The 19,811-nt window shown below is 44.2% G+C and overlaps 1 protein-coding gene across 5 annotated transcripts in view; it reads right to left on the bottom strand.

The window, feature by feature from the left end:
• Positions 1-19,811, bottom strand: part of PITPNM2 (phosphatidylinositol transfer protein membrane associated 2) — a 124,108-nt gene that overhangs the window by 43,341 nt on the left and 60,956 nt on the right. For all 5 annotated transcript variants that reach the window (XM_058037149.1, XM_058037144.1, XM_058037147.1 and 2 more), the window contains exons 4-6: positions 5,470-5,684; positions 4,128-4,249; positions 2,585-2,818 (exon numbers count right to left, since the gene is read on the bottom strand). In XM_058037149.1, coding sequence (XP_057893132.1) covers positions 2,585-2,818; positions 4,128-4,249; positions 5,470-5,684 — 571 coding nt within the window. The remainder of the gene's footprint in view (positions 1-2,584; positions 2,819-4,127; positions 4,250-5,469; positions 5,685-19,811) is intronic.

Raw genomic sequence — 19,811 nt, 5'->3', positions numbered from 1 at the left:
TACAATCCGACCCAAGGCCACCTGCAGCCACACCTGTTTGCTTCCCTGCCCTCCCTTGCTCAGAACCCTCACAAGAAAAGCCTGTGGTCACATCCACATCATGCCAACAGCAACCTGCCTCCCCTTGGAAAGACAAAACTCCACCTTTGGGATCCAGTGGGCAGTGCATGAACTGACTCATCTGAGTGCTTTAGTGAAGCCAAAGTTCTGCAAAAGAGCTTTCAAAAACCACTTCACCACAGTGCAGCAATTTGGGCATATTTAGCCTAGGACACAGTGGCTTAGACAAAGCTCCAGTTACTGGGATGGAACACACTTTGCCACAGTATATAATTAATAACCCATACACAGTCAACACACTTGTTTAACAACAAAAGACTCAGAGCCCACATGCACCATTAGGAAGCAAGTGGGAGCAGAACATTATGCAGTGCCAGTCCAATTAAACTTAAAATCTATGGGAAAGGAGTAAAAAAGCATACAAATATTACAGCCAAGCAGACTAATAGCCCACAATCACAATTTTAGTCTGTGTCTCAGGCTGTCAAAGCACTGAGTAACTGTCCAATTAGTCATGGGAAAGAATGGCTGCTGCACTCAGTGAGAGTGAGAACGTTTCAACACCGGCCCCCAGAGTTCCTCCCTCTGTGCTCAGCAGCCCTTCCCCACTGCACAAGCCATCCATCACTCACCTCACACCTGCTCTTTTCCAACCCATTCTCTAATTTTAGTTTGCTCCACTAAGTGCTGCTCCCCATTGGGCAGAGTTTGGATCTTGCTGTTTGTATCCTTGCTGCCTTGGTGATCCTGCAGGGTGGGCTAATTCCCCAAGAAATAAAGTTGCTCCAGTTGGGAACAGAGGAACCAGGAGGAAAATGCCAAGGGAGAAGGGGCTGACCCACCACAACAACTCTGGCTCACCATCAGGTGCACAAAGGTCTCCAGGTGCTTTTGGCCACCGGCGGGAAACCCCACACAGGATCTGTACCTCAGCCTGGTCAGTCCTGTTGTACCCTCATCTTTCCAACTTAAACATCGTCATGCATTGTGGCTTTGGTACAAATGCTGTGGCACTTTGCCCACTCATGGCTTCCCCACAGCTGTCCCAGGGCAGGGGGAGGCCACACAGCTCCTGCAGATACCCCAAGCTTTTACTTTCACTTTTCCCTCACTCTACTTCATCTTGCCTAAAAGACTTCCCTGATTTTATGCATCTTAACCACTTTGAAAAACACTATTTGCCATCTTTATAACAGGCTGGAAAAGCTTTTGAATGGCAGACAATGAGCTGGCTCTGCTCTGTGCAAAGCCTCAATCAAGAGGGAAATGGCAGGCAATCTTTCACAGAATACAAAAGCAATATTTCTAAGGGACCACAGTTAATCTATGCCAAACACCTCTGAACTGGAAGAGTCATGTGCTCCTTTTTCATTTAACAGATACAATGGAGTTGTTATTCTGCCTCTGTGTTTTCCAGCATACACTAAATTAACCCATGTCACCGAAACACCAAGGGAGTTCAGTGCAGAGAGGCACTTGTAACACAGCCTACAGCAGGAAAAGCCTCCATCCCTGCCCAAAGAAAAGCAAAGGAGCTGTAAGAAAACAACCCGTGAGCATTCAGAGAGAGGGGCACGCTATTCTCCACTGCTCTATCAGTGTTTTTCACATTAGCTCTCAGGAGCAATGTGGCTACAAAGAGCGTGAAAATTACTTATGCTAGAATCAGGCAGTTCATGAAGACTTGCACATCAAAAGCAGAGTCACAGAGGTCATGCAGGAGGATATACAGTGCACTGGAAGGTGGCAGCATCCTCTACACATCCTTTTTTTTTGCATTTTCTTTGCCAGAGGACAGCCAGAGCTCTGCCTTTCAGATGAGAATGCTCCTTTAAAACACTATTTAGGTTTTCGACTTGGCCATAGAACCAGCCATTTGTGGCAAGGCTCAGAAACTGTATCAGGTGTTTTATAGATTTTCTGCAAAAAATAAATTACTGCCAGCACTGCCAGCACCTGTACTGTCTCCACTTAGTTACTCCCAGACACATCCAACTCCTCCTTAAAAGCCCTGACCTAACAATGATGCATCCATCAAAGAAGGACACTTAGTCACAACTCAGAGCCACACAGAGACCCACTAGCCCTGTCACAAGGCAGGTAGAAACTAGGGATGCTCCAGGGAGTGGTTTTCTGGAAGCACTCAGGATGATGAAGTGAAGCTGATTTCTTTAGGCAGCCCTTCAGGATGGATTTTGGTCACGATAAAGAAGACTGGCAGAGTTTAAAAATGATCTGGCAAGTTTATCTTGAAAAAAAATTTAAAACAAGGAGAATGCAAGATGTTGCCTACACAGGACTTGATACCTTTTCAGTGGGTTCACGTGGTTTGGGTTTGTATATACCACGATTATAAGTGACAGAATAACAGGATTTTTTTCTGAACTGCCCCACAGAGTCATCAGACCTGAGAATCCCTTCACAGACATGCCTTGGAATGTGATGCATTGCACAGACCTCACCTTCATGTTTCAATTCAGTGCCAGCATTAAGGAGTGAACTGTGCAAGGGCAGAAATGCTCACCAACATCGTGGATAAAGCGCTCGATTTTTGACTGCATCCCCCAGTATCTGAACTCCACTTTGCACAGTTTGTATGCACACATGATGGGGTATTTCCCAGGGTTGTTCTTGTACTCTTGGATCCAATCTTCTGAGAGGGGTCCTCTTTTAGTCTTCACTGATTTATACAGCTTTGGATCCTCCTCAACTTTGTATTCATGGGGAGGGATAGGATCTTTAACAATATCAATAGGATCTATAGAAAGAGAACAGAAACTGTTAGACATTTCCTTTTCCTGAGCAAAACACAAAAATATAATTTTTCATGAGCTATTTCTGTTTTAGTAAGTACCAGAAGCATTACAGCAATTTAGTTTTTTCTACTTACACTTAAACAACTGATATTTAAATTGTTTATACACTGCTACTGGGCAGAAATCAGCTGTGCCAGAGGAACGAGCACACACAGTTCCAGCAAACAGAGGCTTTGCTCCAAAGAGATGTGTTTGCCCACAGTAACTGCACATCCACAGCACTCTGGCAGCTCTGCACACTCTGTCTTTCCAGCTCCACACAGATCTGTTGCACATTCCACCTTCCAGCTTTTCTAATGGCACTCAGTGCTGCAGCTGTCTCAGCCAAGACAGTTAAACACACCTGCCCTGCCATGGAACAGACACTGCCCATGAACATCTCTGGCTCCATCAGAGGAGGGCACTGGGAACTCCTCAGCTGCTATTGTTAGACCAGATGTACTGTGGGAAGCAGAAAGTTTAACTCAAGTCCTAATGAACAATCCAACAATGGAGAAGTGGAAGCTGCAGCAGGAGTGGAGTGAATTAACATATTCTAAAGACCTGCAACCCCCAGAGCTCAGCAGAAGCATCTGAAGTTTGGATTGAAGGGCAGGATCTCACTTCCCCAGCAGTGACTGCTCTGTGACACCTCTCAGTGCAGCTGTGGGACTCAAGTCTGCTCAGCAGTGAAGCCTGGTCAGCCAGGCCCAGCAATGAGGGCAGCTGAAGTACAAAAATACATTTTTAAAATCCTTGTGCCTTTCCTCATTAATTCCTTACGTTAACTCAATCTTCTAAAGACAGCTGAGAAGTGAGTGCTAACTTACATGAGGGCAGGACTAAAAGGAGAGAGAACAAAAATTAAATGCAACTTCATGCTTCAAAAGTGCAGACAGGAATGATTTTCATATACATGAAAGAGCCACACAAATAAACAAGAATATTTTCACAATTATACAGCTATTTTTTCCTCTTCTATGGTTATTTCTACTTATTACCCCCAAATTCATTAGATGTCTGACTCCTCTTGGGAGCTGCATAAATAAGATGGAAAAGCATCAGCTTAAATTTACAGATGGGGGATTCAAATTATTTCCATGGGATTTACATCAAACCTAGAAGAGAATTCTGGTATTCTCACCCTACTTGATGTAACCCTAACTGCAGTGACAGTGACGTGTTTAGGTAGGATGGACAGGCAAACGGACACACCAAGGAAAAAAAGAAAAAGACAAAACCAGGGAAAAGTAGAGGAGAAAGGCTATTTACCTAAAATGGTTTGCCTTTTTTCTGCAGCAGAAAGGTTGAACACGTTGTTATGGTCTCCTGGGTCACTTTTGTAGTAGGTCTCAATATCAATAGAGAATTTCTCCACAAAAGGACACGTGTACCTGGGCGCCAGAACAACACAGCTTAGAGTAAATCAGCCTCAAATCCCAGCCAGCTTTCACTCATGTTTTCCTTCAGATATGCTTAAAATACCAGCTAGAGATTGTTCTTGAATAACTTCTTAAGACAGGAGCTCAGCAGTTTTCAGCAAGCAGATAAATTTTGGGCCCACTGTATTAAAAATTTGTGACATGGATCCTGATACAAGGACACTCAGGAAATGCACCTGTGCAAGGAGAAAAGCAAAGCTCCTGCCAGGAACCTATGGCAGAATAAAATACAAACTAGTTCTGTGCAGCACAGGTTTCCTGGCCAACTGATTGACTCATAGGCATTTCAAGAGAAGAGATAAAAACTGACTGGAAGTGAACTTTAATCATTTAAAAGTCAGGCAGCTCCATTATATTCAGTCACTGGCAACAGCCCATATGCACAAACAGACTCCCCACCTTCCCAGGATTGATGTTACTTGCAGAGACCAACTAAAACAGAACCAGAAAATTTTTCCAGATTTTTCATAAGAATCAAAATACCCATTAAAGCCTTTTTATTGTGCAAGATGTCAGGAAAATCAGATTTGTAAATCTGAAAAAGAGTAAATGCTCTAAAACGGAGTAACTGGCACAAAGGTTGTATTTTTCCAGGGTATGTGAAGTCCTCCTTGACAAAATCAGATGAAACAAGGAGGTCCCAGAGGGCTCCACAGAGCCTCTGGCTCTCTTCCCTCCTCAGGGTGAAAACCATAGGATGTAGGTTTGTTATTTTCTAGTTAAATGACAGACAGTTCTCAGAAAAGAAGTGCTGTGATTATTTATTTATTTATTAAGAAAGGGAAAGAAAAATCCCCTCTACAAATGCATCCTGCCTTCCCTGACAGGATTCAGCATGACATCTGTCCCAGCATTGTGCATTTAGAACTTCCCTGAGCTTGCAGAGATCTGCAATGTTAAGCGGATACAAAGCTAAATAAAAACCATTCATGATTGCCCAAGCTTTGACAGACAAAACAGCTCCACATTTTACAGCAAGGAGCCCCAGATTCTCAGGCAGGTGTGCAGTCAGCCAAGGAAACTCCTGACACCAAGCACTGCACAGGAATTTCAGGAGCTGACCCCAGTTGCTCTGAAGGATATCACTGGAGAGGGAAATGCCCTGCCAGAGGGTGACACCCAGCCCTGTCTTTAGCACAGGGACACAGCTGTGGGCACTGTGCCCATTTTACCTTGTCCTTGTGTAAGGATACGCGTTCCAGGACTCCTCCTCGACGCGCAGAGCCGCCTTGGGCAGGATGGAGCGGAACCAGCTGGGGATGTGCATGCCAATGTGGTAAACCTTGTGAGTGTACTGCCCACTGCCCCCAGGGCCATCCACGTAGGGCCTGTTCTCCAGGATCTCCACTCCACTGCCTTCCCCACATGTCTCCTCTCTGCTCTTTTTCTGAAAGGGAAAACAGATCACAAAGACATCACAAAAATGCTCATTTTCCAGGGCATCGTGGAAGGACCTGGCTCTCAAAGCATCTGGACACTGGGGGTGGTTTCCAGGACTCCTTTTGAGCACAGCAGAGCTGTAGCAGCACCCCAGCACTAAGATTACCAAACCTAGAGATTACAAAGGCAAAATTTACAGACTCATCTGGCCGACACAGAGATTTGATTTATGCAGGACCCCATGCCAATTTCCATTTGGATGCTCAGTTTGAATGGAGCTGTAATGACACCTCAAGTTCTGCTCCTGGAACAGGTAACACATCACATCCCAACCCCTGGCTCCAGCTCTGAACCACCCAACAGCACAAAGCCCTTTGCATCAGCAGCCAAGGGGAGTCTGTCCATCCTGCACAGCCCCGTGGTGATGCCACACACGCTCCTGACACAGCAGAACCTCAGGCTGGACACCAGGAAGAGTTTCCTCACTGGAAGAGGGGTCAGGCACTGGAGCCACGACCCCTGGAGGTGCTCAAGAAACGGCTGCACGTGGCACTCAGTGCTCTGGTTGAGTTGAGAAGCTGGGAATTGGTCACTGGCTGGACCTGGTGATCCCAGAGGTCCTTTCCAACCTCAGTGATTCCGTGATCACAGTGATAAAGACCATTCTGTGACCTACACCCACAGGGTTTGGGGGTTTGCTGCGTGTGATCTGGCCCAGCAGAAGCTCTCCAAGAACAGCTTGGAGACTTTGCTCTGCTAATTAAGATATTTGGAAGAAACAACTCAAGTTTGCCAGAACGATCACTGCACCCCCTGGCAGTCTCCGCATTTTGGCTTATTTGTAGGGTTGTCCTTCAGAGAAAACCTGGCAAAAACTCCCTCAATAAAAAATACTAATTCCAGTGCTTCTAAGATGAGCTAGAGACAAACCAAATATTTATTAATTTCTCATACATTTCAGCAGATTGGATGATGTATAACCTTCATCATTTCCAAACAAGAGATTCATTCTGTTAGCATTTTGAGATTATTGTTTGTATTTGAGAGCATTTTGAGAGCACAGTACTTTGGAAGATAAGGGGGCAAAAAAGGAATTTTATACCAAGAATCAACTGTGAAATGCAACACAATAACAACTCCTCATTTCTGGCATACAAACAATTCAAAGGACAACATGGTTTAACAGAAAATTATTAATAAGATGCAAGAGATCAACTTCTTATCTTTTGAGGACAGGATGTTAAGCCAACAGAGCTGCTTAGAAGTAAATAGCCCTGTTTATAAAGACCTCTCAAGTGATTTTAAATTTAAACAGCCGTAACTGACAAACCTAAATAACTGACAATCTAAATAATCACTTTTTTCCTGCCCCACAAACTGCAATAGAAAAAAAAATAGAAAAGCAGAAAAGTATTTTTTTACAGTTTATTTCCAACACTCAGCTGGCAGTTCATTAAAGCACACATCCTCTTCTAACAAACTACTGTCTTTCAGTTCTTATATAAGCACTGACCAAGTCCTGTACAAATATTTATGACAATAACATTAAATAATCTTGATGACCCCAAAATCTGGTTAATTCAAAGGTCTCAGAAAAGGCAGCAACCCAGCCAGCACAGTGGAAGTGTCAGACAGAATAACTGCACAGGATCTGCTCTGAACAGTTGATAGAAATTATAGAGATTTAGAGTTTTATTATATGGCAGAAGCACATGGAAATCATAAGCAGAGGGAAGATGAGTTTTCTTCATGCCAGGTTATTCAAAACTCCATTCTAAACTGCACAGTTACAGCAATTCCAGAAAATTCTGCAAGCCCTCATTTGGGACCAAAATCCACTGTGGGGTTTTACTCACTAATTTCCCATTTCACTTTTCCCTGTTCAGCTGGTTTTAACAAAAACTTCTCTGCATGGAGATGAGCTGCTGATTCTCCCCCTACAGCTGGAACCCTGAAGAACCCAGAGCAATGATCAATTTTTGCTGTACATGAATAATTCCACCAGCAGCTTCTCCACACAGCCTGGAACTCTGATGGTGGGAGAGGTAAGGGTGCCACAGTGTCATTGTCCCAACTCAGTGAGAGAGAAGGAAGGAAGGAAAAACCAAGTTCACTGAGACTCTCTGTGAAAGTCAGTTCACATCCCACTTCTGAATTGTGGTTATTTTATTCACTTCTGTGCAGCTGCAGCAGACTGCAAACCCTATTCTGGGAGCAGGGTGTGCTTCCTCCTCCAGCCTTTCCAGAGGACCAACTCCAGCCCACAGCCTTTGTCACCCAGTTACAAACCCTCAGCAAATTCTGGCCCTTCACATCCCTCCTACTTGTCACTTATCTACGTAAGATATGACGAGGACAGCGAGACCATTTTCTCAGATGAATGTGAAATAAGAGCTGTAGCTCTGCTGACAGGGAAAAAAAAATCCCAAGATTATATCCCAAACTATCTTTAGAGCCAGGACTTTTGAGTCAGGCCAAATTTATACTCATAACACACCACACTGCTGGGAAGGATAGTATGATCAAAGAGAAACTCCCCAGGATAAACCCACACAAAGCTGCTTCCCAGCCCTCCAGGCTCTCACACTTAGCAGCTGGCTTGTTGAGAAGACGACGAGCTGCAGTGAAGGAAGGAAGGGCCAAGAGTCTGAGATGGTGAACAGTTACTGACCAGTCAGAAAGACAAAGAGAAGTTATGTTTCTCATATAATAAAAATAAAGACTTTAGCCACATGCACTTGAGAGACCAGGATGGTACTCTGGGCACAAGTGGTGCTGTGAAAGTGAAGCACTTGTGGGAGTGAAGAGCAATTTGCTCTGCAGCCTCTTCATGCCCACTGTGCCTGAGCCACAGCCTGGAGAGGGCTTCTCACAAGGAAATGGTCTGTAAACAACAATTAAAAATAACCCTCAATTAAGAAAACATTTGGCTTGAGAAGTGTGTGGCAGGACCTCTCCAAGGAATATCTGCTGGAGGTGCTGATGTGCAGGCACTTGAGGGTCAGTCTCAGAGGCTTCAGCCTCAGAGAGAAGTAGAGACTTTATTAGGAGATTGCCTGGGTCATTGCTACTCACTACTGCCACAGGAATGGTCCCAACAAAATCAAAGAGTAGCTGACAGCCTCTCTGTGCAGGTTATCTAACCCACAAGCACAGTAAACCATCTTATATTGTATTACAAGAGGAAATCCAGGCATCCCTTTCCAAGTCCCTCTCTCCTGCTGATGACATCCATGTTCCCCACAGCCCCATCAATAGCTTTTCAGGACAGATGGTGACACAGATCCCTTCTAGCTAAAGTAATAGCATTAAATTACTCATAACAGGGAACCCAGAGAAGCAGATGCACCATGATTAGCAAGAATGCCAGTTACTTAAAGGCTTCTATTAAAATAAATCTCTTGGCACAGCAGCATAGCATGGGACACAGCACATGACCTCAGCACAACAATCACAGATGAATAATTCCCATGAATATCACTTAACCACTGGGCCAGCCTAACCCCATTTATCATCTGCTCTCAACAGCAGACCAACAGCTGTAAACAGAGCCTTCCACAGGTAGGTTCATCAGTTCTCAGATCTTCCATCTCCCTTCCCAGTCAGAAATGTGTCTCCCAACCAGAGCACACCTTGCAAAGCCTTAGTCCAGCAAATGACCTGGCCCAGGTGAACAGAACCAGGTGACTCAATGCAATGTGTTTGTTTTTCTAGTGGGACACAGCTCCATAAAGGAAAGATGGTTGATGGTCACAGAAACCTTCACAGCCCAAGGAGTCTCAGCAGAGCTGAAGGAACAGCATTCCCAGAACAGGAGTGCATACTGCTGGATCAGTTAAGGATGTGGATTATTGGATCAGCTGGAGAAATACACAAGTCAGGCTGTGTAAATTAAGGTTGCCTTGTAATGTTTTGCTTTTGGGGAATTAGAAGAAAAACAGCCCCATCAACCAACTCAGAACACCAGGAAGAATATTAATCTAATCCAGAATCCTCCTTGTGCTCCTGCCCTGGAATCCAGCCCAGGCTGCTCACAGGCTCAGGTCTACAAGCAGAGAATCTCTGCAAAGCCAGCAGCAGCACTGCCAACAGCTCAGCTGGTTCAGCTCCTCCTGAAGTTGTCTGTTTTTATTGTAACTGCTCTGAGCACAGCAACGCTCCTGCAGAGAACAGTCAGGACAGGGTAGGCTGCATGGTGATAATGGGTGATCCAGGCATGTTCTAGCTTTCCAAAACAGATTATAGCTACACTCTCACCTTGTTTACCACTGATTATGGTTTGCAGTACAACCTCTCAATCTAAATAAGTGAGACAGTGCTCACAAAAGGCTGGGATGCTTCAGCTTCCGGATGTTCTTACATCCCCTCAGCAGGGCAGTCACACAGCGCCACAGGACCCACGAGAGTTCTGTTTGAGATTACTCCAATTATGAAGACTGACAGCACCATGCTTGACAGACCTATCATCCATGGGTAAGGAAGACACAAATCATTGTCTGGAAACAATAACCACAAGATTTTTTTGGGGGGTGTTTTTTTCCTCCAGCTCCCATTTGGAAAAGGGGGTATTTTGATAGTCTGGACAAAACTCTTCTGGGAGAATGCATTAAAATAACACTGAATTCTCAGGATTTTTTTAGCCCACTAAGACCTAGATAGGGATATGAGAAGTTTCCAGCTGCCTGACGGTTTCGGTTAACAAGGGCTGCAAAGACATCTCTGTAACCACAGAACAAGAACATGACAGCAAATATCCCCAGAGGACCCTGCTAACATACTTGCTCATATTGTTGTGGCAAGGGAGGCTGAGAAAACATTCTCTATGACCCATTACTATTTTTTTTATTGTTTTGGATGCTAAGGCTACCACAAACACCAATTAAGTCCCCAGAAACAGACCCTTCCTTTGGGAACCAGAGAAAGCATGAAGTGCCTCACACAATCCATCAGACCACAAAAATGCCTGAAGCTGCTCAGCAAGATGACTCCTGCCATCACTGGAGAGCTCTTAAGACCTGTTTTCACCAACCAGACCTGTTTTGTTCAGTTTTAGAAAGAAAGTGTAAAGGCACCCAAGGTATAAACAAAACTTAGGCTGAGGGAGAGGAATAAACTCTTTGCTCCAAATCTCTTCCATATGCTAAGGGAAAAATATTCCCAACTATCTCCAGCTGAACATTATTTAGGCTGAGGGATATTTCACTCCTACAATTGATTTTCCAAAGTGGTGTCCTCCCACCATCAAGAGGCTTCCTTACTATGGTCCAGCAGCAGCCATCCTCACCCCAACCTGCAGGCACCAGGTACCGAGGAGGTACCAGTGACACTGTGGCTGGGACATTGCAAGTTGCAAACTTTAACAGAAAAGCTGGGAGAGGTTGTGAGAAAAGCAGCCTGTTAGTCTCACCCATGTAATTTGGGCTATTGTGGCAGTATCAGCAAACACCACAAATAAAATACAACAGCACATTCCAGCCATAGCTGCCAGAATTAAACAGCACCAAAAACCAGAAAGCCAGTGATGGACACACTGGGAAACACCAAAAGGTCCTGGAGGGAATGCTGGGTTTATTCTGAAGGGTTTTCCCAGCCCAGGATGCTGCACTGGTACCACGGGCAGGCAGGGAGTGCCTGCTCAGGGTGTACCCGCTGTGCCTCAGCGCCTGTGCTGCGCAATGACTCAGCTCTGGCTTCTGTTAACCACTCCTTCACCAGCATTTCAGCTGACAGCTAATTCATTACCAGCAATCTGCTTTCACCACCAGCAACCTTCTGCCTGCTGATGCAGATATCTGATAGCCCAGGCCCCATTCATGGTCACTATTTACTGCAGGTAACCAACACCTACCTATGAAAACAAAATGCCAGCTTATCTTAAAAGTACCATAGTTTCATACCTTACAACTTGTTCTTTTCTTTTCTGTATGTGTGTGTCAAAGACCTGAAACACTCAGTTAAAATCATATCACCATAGCCAGAGCAATACCTGAGCAAAGAGCTTTGTTCAAAATGAAAGAACAGAGCAAAAAAGATGGAGCTATTCCACTCTTAGAGAAGCCAAAATTCAGAATTTCTTGTCACATCAAAACCAACATAATTTTATCAGTGCACAATGTTCTAAAAGCAAACAGAAAGTTAAAGGAACTAAATTAAAAATAAAAATCACCCCTACTGTTACTTAAGCAGGAGGGTGCTGAAGTACAACAGCACACACAACTTCAGCTGGCAGAGGCTTTTGTTCCCCAGTCAGAACAGCTGAGTGCCCTCACATTAAAGATCATGGAACCAACAAGAGAGCACCATTTTGAAGAAAGAGAAAGGAACCTGAAGACACAGAGCTGCTGGCAGGGCTACATCCAGTACCCACATCTCTGAATCCCCATTTCAGCACCCTAACCATTTTGTGACAGTGCTCTTTGCTGGAGGAAGGAACCTTAATCAAAATACAGCAAAACAGTCCTCAAACAGGGAAGCTCCTCTACTGTTTTGCAGGAGTTGAGAACAATCTTAATGGTTATATTAGAAAGACAATCTTAAAGGTAGGTAGGGGCTTACCTTTAGCAATGGGGACCCTGTTATCCCAGGGATGGTTTTAACAGAACTTTTGAGCCTGCACTTTGTAAGGTCCAATCAGAAACAATTACATCAAGTTGGACTGGCAAACCCTCAACCACAAAACTGCTCAGGACAGCAAAGGACTTGTGAGCTTTGCTCTTGTCCCTCAAAGTAAGGCTCACTTTGTCTCATCATGCACAGTAAAGTCAATGGGAAAACAAGTCAAACCACAACAGGATTCCCCACTCTGCCCTTCCAGAAGCTGTGGGCACCACAGGACCCTGCTTTTGTTTACACCGTGAGCACCACGTTATGCATGCAGGCAACTCTAAACTGCATCCTCTGTTTCCATGGCAACGGGAGGGGCTGCATCAGCAACCCCCCAGCTGGGGCCATCCTCACTCCAGCTCCAGCTGCACCGAATCCTGGCGGGGAGCAGCAAAGCAGTGATGTCACCAGTAACCATGGTGCCCACACCGAGCCTCCCCTGTGCCCTTTGTGCTCCGCCATGCATCCTTCACGCGTGACAATTACTGTAATCCAATTAGTGCTGTTAAAAAAAAACAAAACAAAACCCCATGAAGGGCCATGTCAATACTTATTTCTGGAAGGAAGGTTAGTTTGAGTCAACAAGATAACGATCAGAACACGAGGCTTTACAATAGCACTTTGAGCCTCACTGCTCCCAATGCAGGGGAATGACCTGAAACCCTGAGGAGAGGGGAAAGAATCTGTTCCTCATCAATGGCTTCATTAATAAAGGCAACAGAGCAGCTGTTTCAAACACCCCTTTGCAGGTTTGATCAATGGGCTGGGTAATATGCAGTGCTTCATTCCAGCCAGACACTGCCCTGTCCCCAAACACTGATACCTCACCAGCTGCACATAATTCTGATAGGAACCATAAAGTAGTTACCTTCTGATAGTAACTATTAAGTAGTTACCCTCTGTTTTCCCAATCCAGCACTGATCAGCTGCAACTTCCAAGAGGGTTCTTCCCTTTTGGGTCCTTCCCAGCTCTGCAGGGAGATGCCACCTGACCACTCCTGCCTGTGGCATGGATTTTATGGGGGGAATCTTCCCTCAAGCTTACCAAACAAGAATTTGGACAAGCAGACAGGCCTGTAACCACCCTCAATGCTGCCTCCAAGGGCACATCCAGCACAGAAGGAGACCAAGAAGGGTCTTTGTGTCAGAGACAGGCACATGCAGAGCTGCACAAGCAAAGCTGGGTATACAGGAGGCCCTGAGGAAGGGACCTCTCACATTACCTGCACTGCATCTGCACCAGCACTCCTGGCTGCTTTGCTTGTAATGGAACTCACATTTTTTGTAAAAAAGCCCTAAAAGCTGCAGGCAGGCTGGGCTGTCAGCACCAGGCTCGAGCAGAAACACACACAGCCTCACTTTGTACAAGTGTTGTAGGCACTGCATTATTTAGAATCAGGGCTAGATATTAATGAAGCTGCTTGTACAAAAACAGGATATTTTGGGGACAATCAATCGTGTAGGGTCATAAAAAATTTACAGCATTAAGAGAACCTTTCTCATGGCCACTCATTAATCACTGTGCCTTACAAAGATGCCCTGTCACAGTCCTTTAGAGTCAGGGCTGGATGTGCCACAGGCACATGAATTAGGGATCACTTTATTATGGAGATACCTCAAACTTGTTTACCCCACATGCTTCATCTTTCAAAATGTCTACTACACTTCCAGCTCAGTATTTTATCTACTCCAAGTATTTCCTTCCATCCAATCAGTCTTTAAACTGATTTTTCACTGCATTAGCTATTCCACAGACACTGTCTGTGAGAATTACTGTCCCTGGTTTAAAGGGAGGCAAAGCAAGTTGCCCATTACTATACTGTGAGTCAGAGACAAAATTTCAACTTGGGCTTCTCTGGATCAAGTCTAATCCTCTGACTACATCCCTTATAATTTAGGAACCCAATGCAATTGTTCACTAACAATGGGCTGTGTGCTAAAATACCACAGGACTGGCTTAAAGAAATCCCCATAGTCTTCCTTATACTTAATTCATTACTTGCCTTCAGGTATTTGAAAAAGGGAGAACCTAATCCCAGTCAATATTTTTGTCCTTCTTTCATAAGAATAAAAAAAATACAGAAGGAAAAAGGGTTTTTGACAGCCAACAATTTTAGTAGGACTGGCAGTGCTGTGTCCTGTATTAAAATCAGTGCAAATCTGAAGTTTAAAATTTTGTTCAGCTTCATTCACCTTTGTTAAGAGAAAGAGAGCACACGAACTGTCAAGGCAACATCAAGTTCACTACCCTAAAATCAATCTTTTTTGGAACATGATATGGAATCCCAGACAATGTAAGAATTCAAGGATAATGACTACAAAACAAGAAAAAAGTAGATGTAGAAAATGTGTTTGCTCCTTCTGTATGTTTTCCCAAAATGATAACCTGTGCAAATGAGACCCCAAGTGTGGTACCACCCTTGTCATCAAAACCAAACATCTGCAAGTGCCTTACTCTCCTCCTCCAGAAGGCTGCAAATCCTCATGGTCACAAAGAAAAGGTTATGAAAACCAGAGGAAGAAGAGAGCACACAGAAGCCACAGGTTTTAACAGTGCAGCACAGAAATCAGGGGCAAAGCTTCAAACCAGGCTTTGCTTTTAGACTTGTGAGCCTTCCAGGGTCTCTGGAGCTGTCAGCAGCATCACCTGCTTTAAAACTGAAGCACAAATGTCTGTCTGTGCAGATGGCCAAGGCATCTGCATGCAGAACAGAAATAATCAGCCCTCCAGTTTTCAGTGTCCAGAGATGAAGGGTTAGTTTGCTTTCCCCCACTCAATCAATCCTTCACCATCTGCTGAGCCTGCTGGCAACTGCCAAGCAGAGCTGAGGGCTTAAGGGACACAACTTTTGCACCTGGGTATCACAACAGGGCCTCAAGAATTGCCACCAGCACCAAGCAGAGCTCTCAGTCTGCTCTCAAAGGTGCTTCCTGAGAGCTACATGGAAATGAAGGGGAAAATAGGACAGTGCAGGTGTCTGGAAACTGAGATGATGGACAAACCATGATTCTCCAGAAAGGAGCAAAGTGACTCAGGATACTCCATCAGCAGTCAGGACAGGAGAGTACAGCACATTGCAGATGCTTGGAACAGGCTTTGATTTTTCAGGGAAGGCAATAAATGCAAAGCCCTGGAGGACGGTAGAGGAGAGGCTCATGTTAAAACATGAGAGAAGCCCTCAATTCCCAGGACTGTGCCTGAGTTCAGCAGGCAGTGCTGAGCAGATGGGTTATCTCCCATGTAGTGCCTCAAACAGGGCCAGAGGCCTTTCCCAGCCATGGACCCTCAGAGTGATGAATGACAAAGTATTAACGCTATTAACTCCAAAGGATGACGCTGCATCTTAAAATAAGTCTTCTCCTCAAAAGGTAATCACAAAGTCCAGCAGAAGAATATTTTTAAAGCACACTATCTTTGGAGGAAGGTCACAAATACCCAGAGAAATCTGTGTAGACAAAATGAGGACCAGAGTTATTTACAAGAGACAAGAAAGCTGAGCACGCTGATATAAAAATAAGTTTTAATAACAAGAGGAATTCTCTTGTCTTATGCAAGGGTCAGAAGGGCAGCAGTCTCTCGGAATCTTGTGGCATATGGAAGCACAGTAATGAACATTATTAAGATGATAAAAGGACTGACCTTTGGCTAATAACATCCCAACAAATGCATCCAGGACTCGGATTTCAAGCTTTTATGAAACAGAGACTTTACGTTAATGCGTGCATTGTTGCTGGGGTGAGGAGGAGGAGGTGTGCAGACAGAAAGGTTCCCTGAACACAGAAGGAAAAGATGCCAGTGTTCCAGGAAAGGATTGCTGCTGAGACCAAAATATGCAGGATTCAGGAGGGGAAGAACTAAGAGACCCTTTAATAAGATCTGTGTAACACAGATCCCTCTGTGCCCAACAGGGTTCACCTCACAGAGACTGAAATAGCACACACACCTCAGATGTGATGTGCAGAACTGAGAAGACATCCAGGACAGAGTCCTTGGCTCAAAATTTCTGCAGGAAGAAACAAATCCCTATAGATGGTTACAGTTGTTCCCCCCATAAATGGTTTGTGTACCACAGAACTTGTTCCAGTGCTCATCTCCAGTTCCTCTCTGCTTACTTGAGGACATCAGCCTGCAGCTCCCCAGATCAAACCTCTCCCAGTCCCATGGACAACTCAGCTCCAGGCTGAGTTCATTGAGAAACCCTCACCCTTGAAAGCAGGACTGCCTTTTACATGTGCACACAAATTTCAGGGAAAAGTTACATTAATAGAGGTATAAAGAATGATTTCATTGTTTTGAAATATTTTGCCTGTTTTATGCACCAGAATAAAACCAGGAAGGAAGATTGCTGGTTCTTAGCTCAGATACAAAAATGAGTATGCTTTAATTTGGACCTAAAAAGAGACAAAACCTCAGCAATGATGCAAAAAGGTCTTGTGCCTATGGAAAAGGTAAACCAAATTGCTCTGGATGAAGCAAGGGTTCCCAGCCTGGAGAGGCTGACAATGCTGCGTGAGAGGTTTCCCTTGGAAGGATATTGAAAGTCTGAAATTTAATAGAGAAAAACAATTCAGATCTGCTAGGCTTCAAGCAAGTCGAGGGTACATTAAGTCCTTGCTGTAATGTAAAATTAACTTATTTAGGGAAGAATTTAAGTGCTACTTAAAGTACTGAAACCACTGACTGTAGATAGTATTTCAGAAGCCAGCAGAAAGCAACTTAGGAGACTTTTTGCTCTCTCACCTCAAATTAAAAAAAAAACAAAAACAAAAAACCAAACACTAAAAAAGCAAAGCAGCAGGCCACTCATCTCAGTTTTCACAGCTTTATACACCAGCCTGGAGAACTTGTAGTTATAAGAGGAATTACAGAGCAACACAGGCATGCACACAATGATTTATTGCACGTCTCGCCTGCCCAGTGGCGCAGAGAAGCAAGAGAGATGTGGATTATATACTGCACAATTTTAATTCTCCCATCCAGTAAACACAGCAAATATGAGTACAGCCTGTTCCCATTTAATGGAAGGATCCTTTGCTATTTGGGCACGATGCTGCTTACATCAAATCTGGTGGAAAGTTTTGTAGAGACTTGTATGAATAAGAAGGGATTGTTCTCTCATGAAAACAGATGATTGATCCTTCCCCTGCAGAGCAAAAATCTACATGGAAATGGCTTTGAAAAGTGGTGACAGTACTGCAGCTTGAGGTTGAACATCCCTGCCTACATGGCTTTGGGGCATCACTTCCACCACAGGGCTCAGGGGAGAAGGGCCTTTTGGAAAACTTCCATTTGGACAATGCTGAAATCTAGGAAAATGTACACCCAGGCAAAAAGATTTTTTTAAAAAATAGGCAGCTTTGTACCAGCTGGCTTGGAATTTAACGGGAATTTTCACTCATGAGCTTGAAGGTAACTGAGTGATCAACTTCAGGTGCATGCTTGAGGCTCCCTAAACCCTTGAGGAGCAATTGTGGCATCTCCTTTTGCACTGCTGGAGAACTGCTCCTCACAGGACTAGGCTGCCTGGTGCTGCAAGCAATAATGCCACCATTCTGTGCATGACAAATGTCACAGAAATCAACCTTTTGCCTTTAAGAATCGCTCCTCTTCCCAGGAACTACCTCAAAACATTCTGTTCCACATTTCAGCCACAGATTTCTCAGAAATGCCTCTCCACTGCTGCTTTGCACAGATATCTGAGCTTGTTCCCATAAGGGGGCTCAACACACAGAACTTACTTGTCCTGTGGCCTCTTCAGGCGTTCCAGACGAAAAATAAAAGGGCAGACATGAAGCACTTTCTCATTCTCTAAAAGGACAGAGTCATGCTCTCCACTGCCTGTCTCAAAGACAAAACTTCCACTTTTAAATCAAACTGAAGATTTGATATGCTGGTCTAGGAAAAGCTCACACTGAAGCCAGCAGGAATCTTTCCACCAATTGCAGGAATGATTGAAGCAAATTGCTACCAAACTATGAACTCTACCCTAAGTGGAATTTGTTTTGTTACTGCTTTTTGCTTATTTCAAACTTGAGCTGAAACTGGTATTCTCAAGGAAAAGCACAGCTAACTTTTCCTCTTGTGTTACTTACACAAGTAACAGAGCAAAGTCCCCTGCTTGCCATGCACTCCTGCAGCTCCCCCAGCCCCTGGGCTCCATGAAGTGTTTCCAGCTCAGCCCCCTGCTCCAGGAGAGTGGAGGGACATCTGAAACCTGACTTGACACCTGAGCTACAAGGAAACCTTACTCTGCTGCCTGGCAATGCAGTAGAAAATTAAAGCAGGGCTGGATGGCAATTTGGAGATGCAGTTTCTCAAGCTGGTGTACTTCCCCTTGCATGAAACCCTTATGGTTCCTCGTGTCCTTTTGATGTTAAGATGTGGCCAAAATCCCTGTCAAGCAACAAAGCAGAACCCAGTGCTCTGCATTAAGTTAAAATCAGCAATTTAACTTCTGAGGTCAAAAAGCAAATCCACCTCCCTGACCAAGTCCTCCAGAATTCCCAGGAGGCCCCACAGACAGTCCCCAATTAAGGAGTCATCCTCTGTTTAATCAGGTGGGCTCCTCCTTCCTAATCAGATCACTCTCCCCTACGCTCTGCTGCTCTCTGACAAGTTCTGCACAGATAATACTCTGCTGCCATCCACCAGCTCTTCAGGCAAAGCAGCTGAGACAAATTAGGGAGACAAAGTTGTTAACAAAATAATTACACCAATATTCAAAGCAGCTACAGCATCAGGAAAAGGTACAGAAAAATGAAACCACCTAAGAAAAATGTTTACCTCTTTAAGCCAAGATTTAGGTTAAACACACAAAGATGACACATTTGTGTCAGAAATTTGAATTTGACCATTATTACTGCAAAATACACATGTATTCTTTAAACAGTCAAGCCCAAGTGCATGAATCCTTAAGGAACACAGGTGGGTGGTCAGGAGAGAAGTGGGGGAGTTGTACTTTTGCTTCGATTTGGGGTGGGTTGTTTTTTCCCCTTATTTTAGGTTTTAAGCCAAAGCAGATTTTTCTAGCACTGCTTCAGAAAGCAAAGTTCTCCTGCAAACTCAGTATTAGATGTGTGTTTTGCTGGATGAAGAAAATTACATTTTATTTAAAGTGTGGCACAATGAAATAACACTTCAGTTTCATTTCCTTTTATAACTGCTCCTGGTTGGATTTCAAACACTGGGAGAATATGGGCACAGAGGACTTCAGTTACAAAACTCCAACATTTTAATTAACTGCTTTACTGCAGACAGGGAATTCTGCAAAAATTCCCATCAGTATTCAGAACCTATTAAAAATTATCTACATTTTATGCCTAAACTGATTAGTATCTCTTTCATTGTGGTATATGAGCACAGTATATGAGATATATTACTCTTTTTTTTTTCCCCTCCCTTAATTCCAAATTATGCCTCTGGTTTACCCTCTCAAGTTTATATTAGACTGTTGCTTCTCAAGAAAAGAACAGAATTTGGTTTGCAACTGGAATTGGCACTACCAGTAACCACCACCCAGCTGGGAAGTTC

This window comes from Melospiza georgiana, chromosome 18, assembly GCF_028018845.1.
Source record: "Melospiza georgiana isolate bMelGeo1 chromosome 18, bMelGeo1.pri, whole genome shotgun sequence".
In the NCBI taxonomy this organism is placed as follows: Eukaryota; Metazoa; Chordata; class Aves; order Passeriformes; family Passerellidae; genus Melospiza; species Melospiza georgiana.
This window is presented reverse-complemented; position numbering and strand designations above follow the sequence as displayed.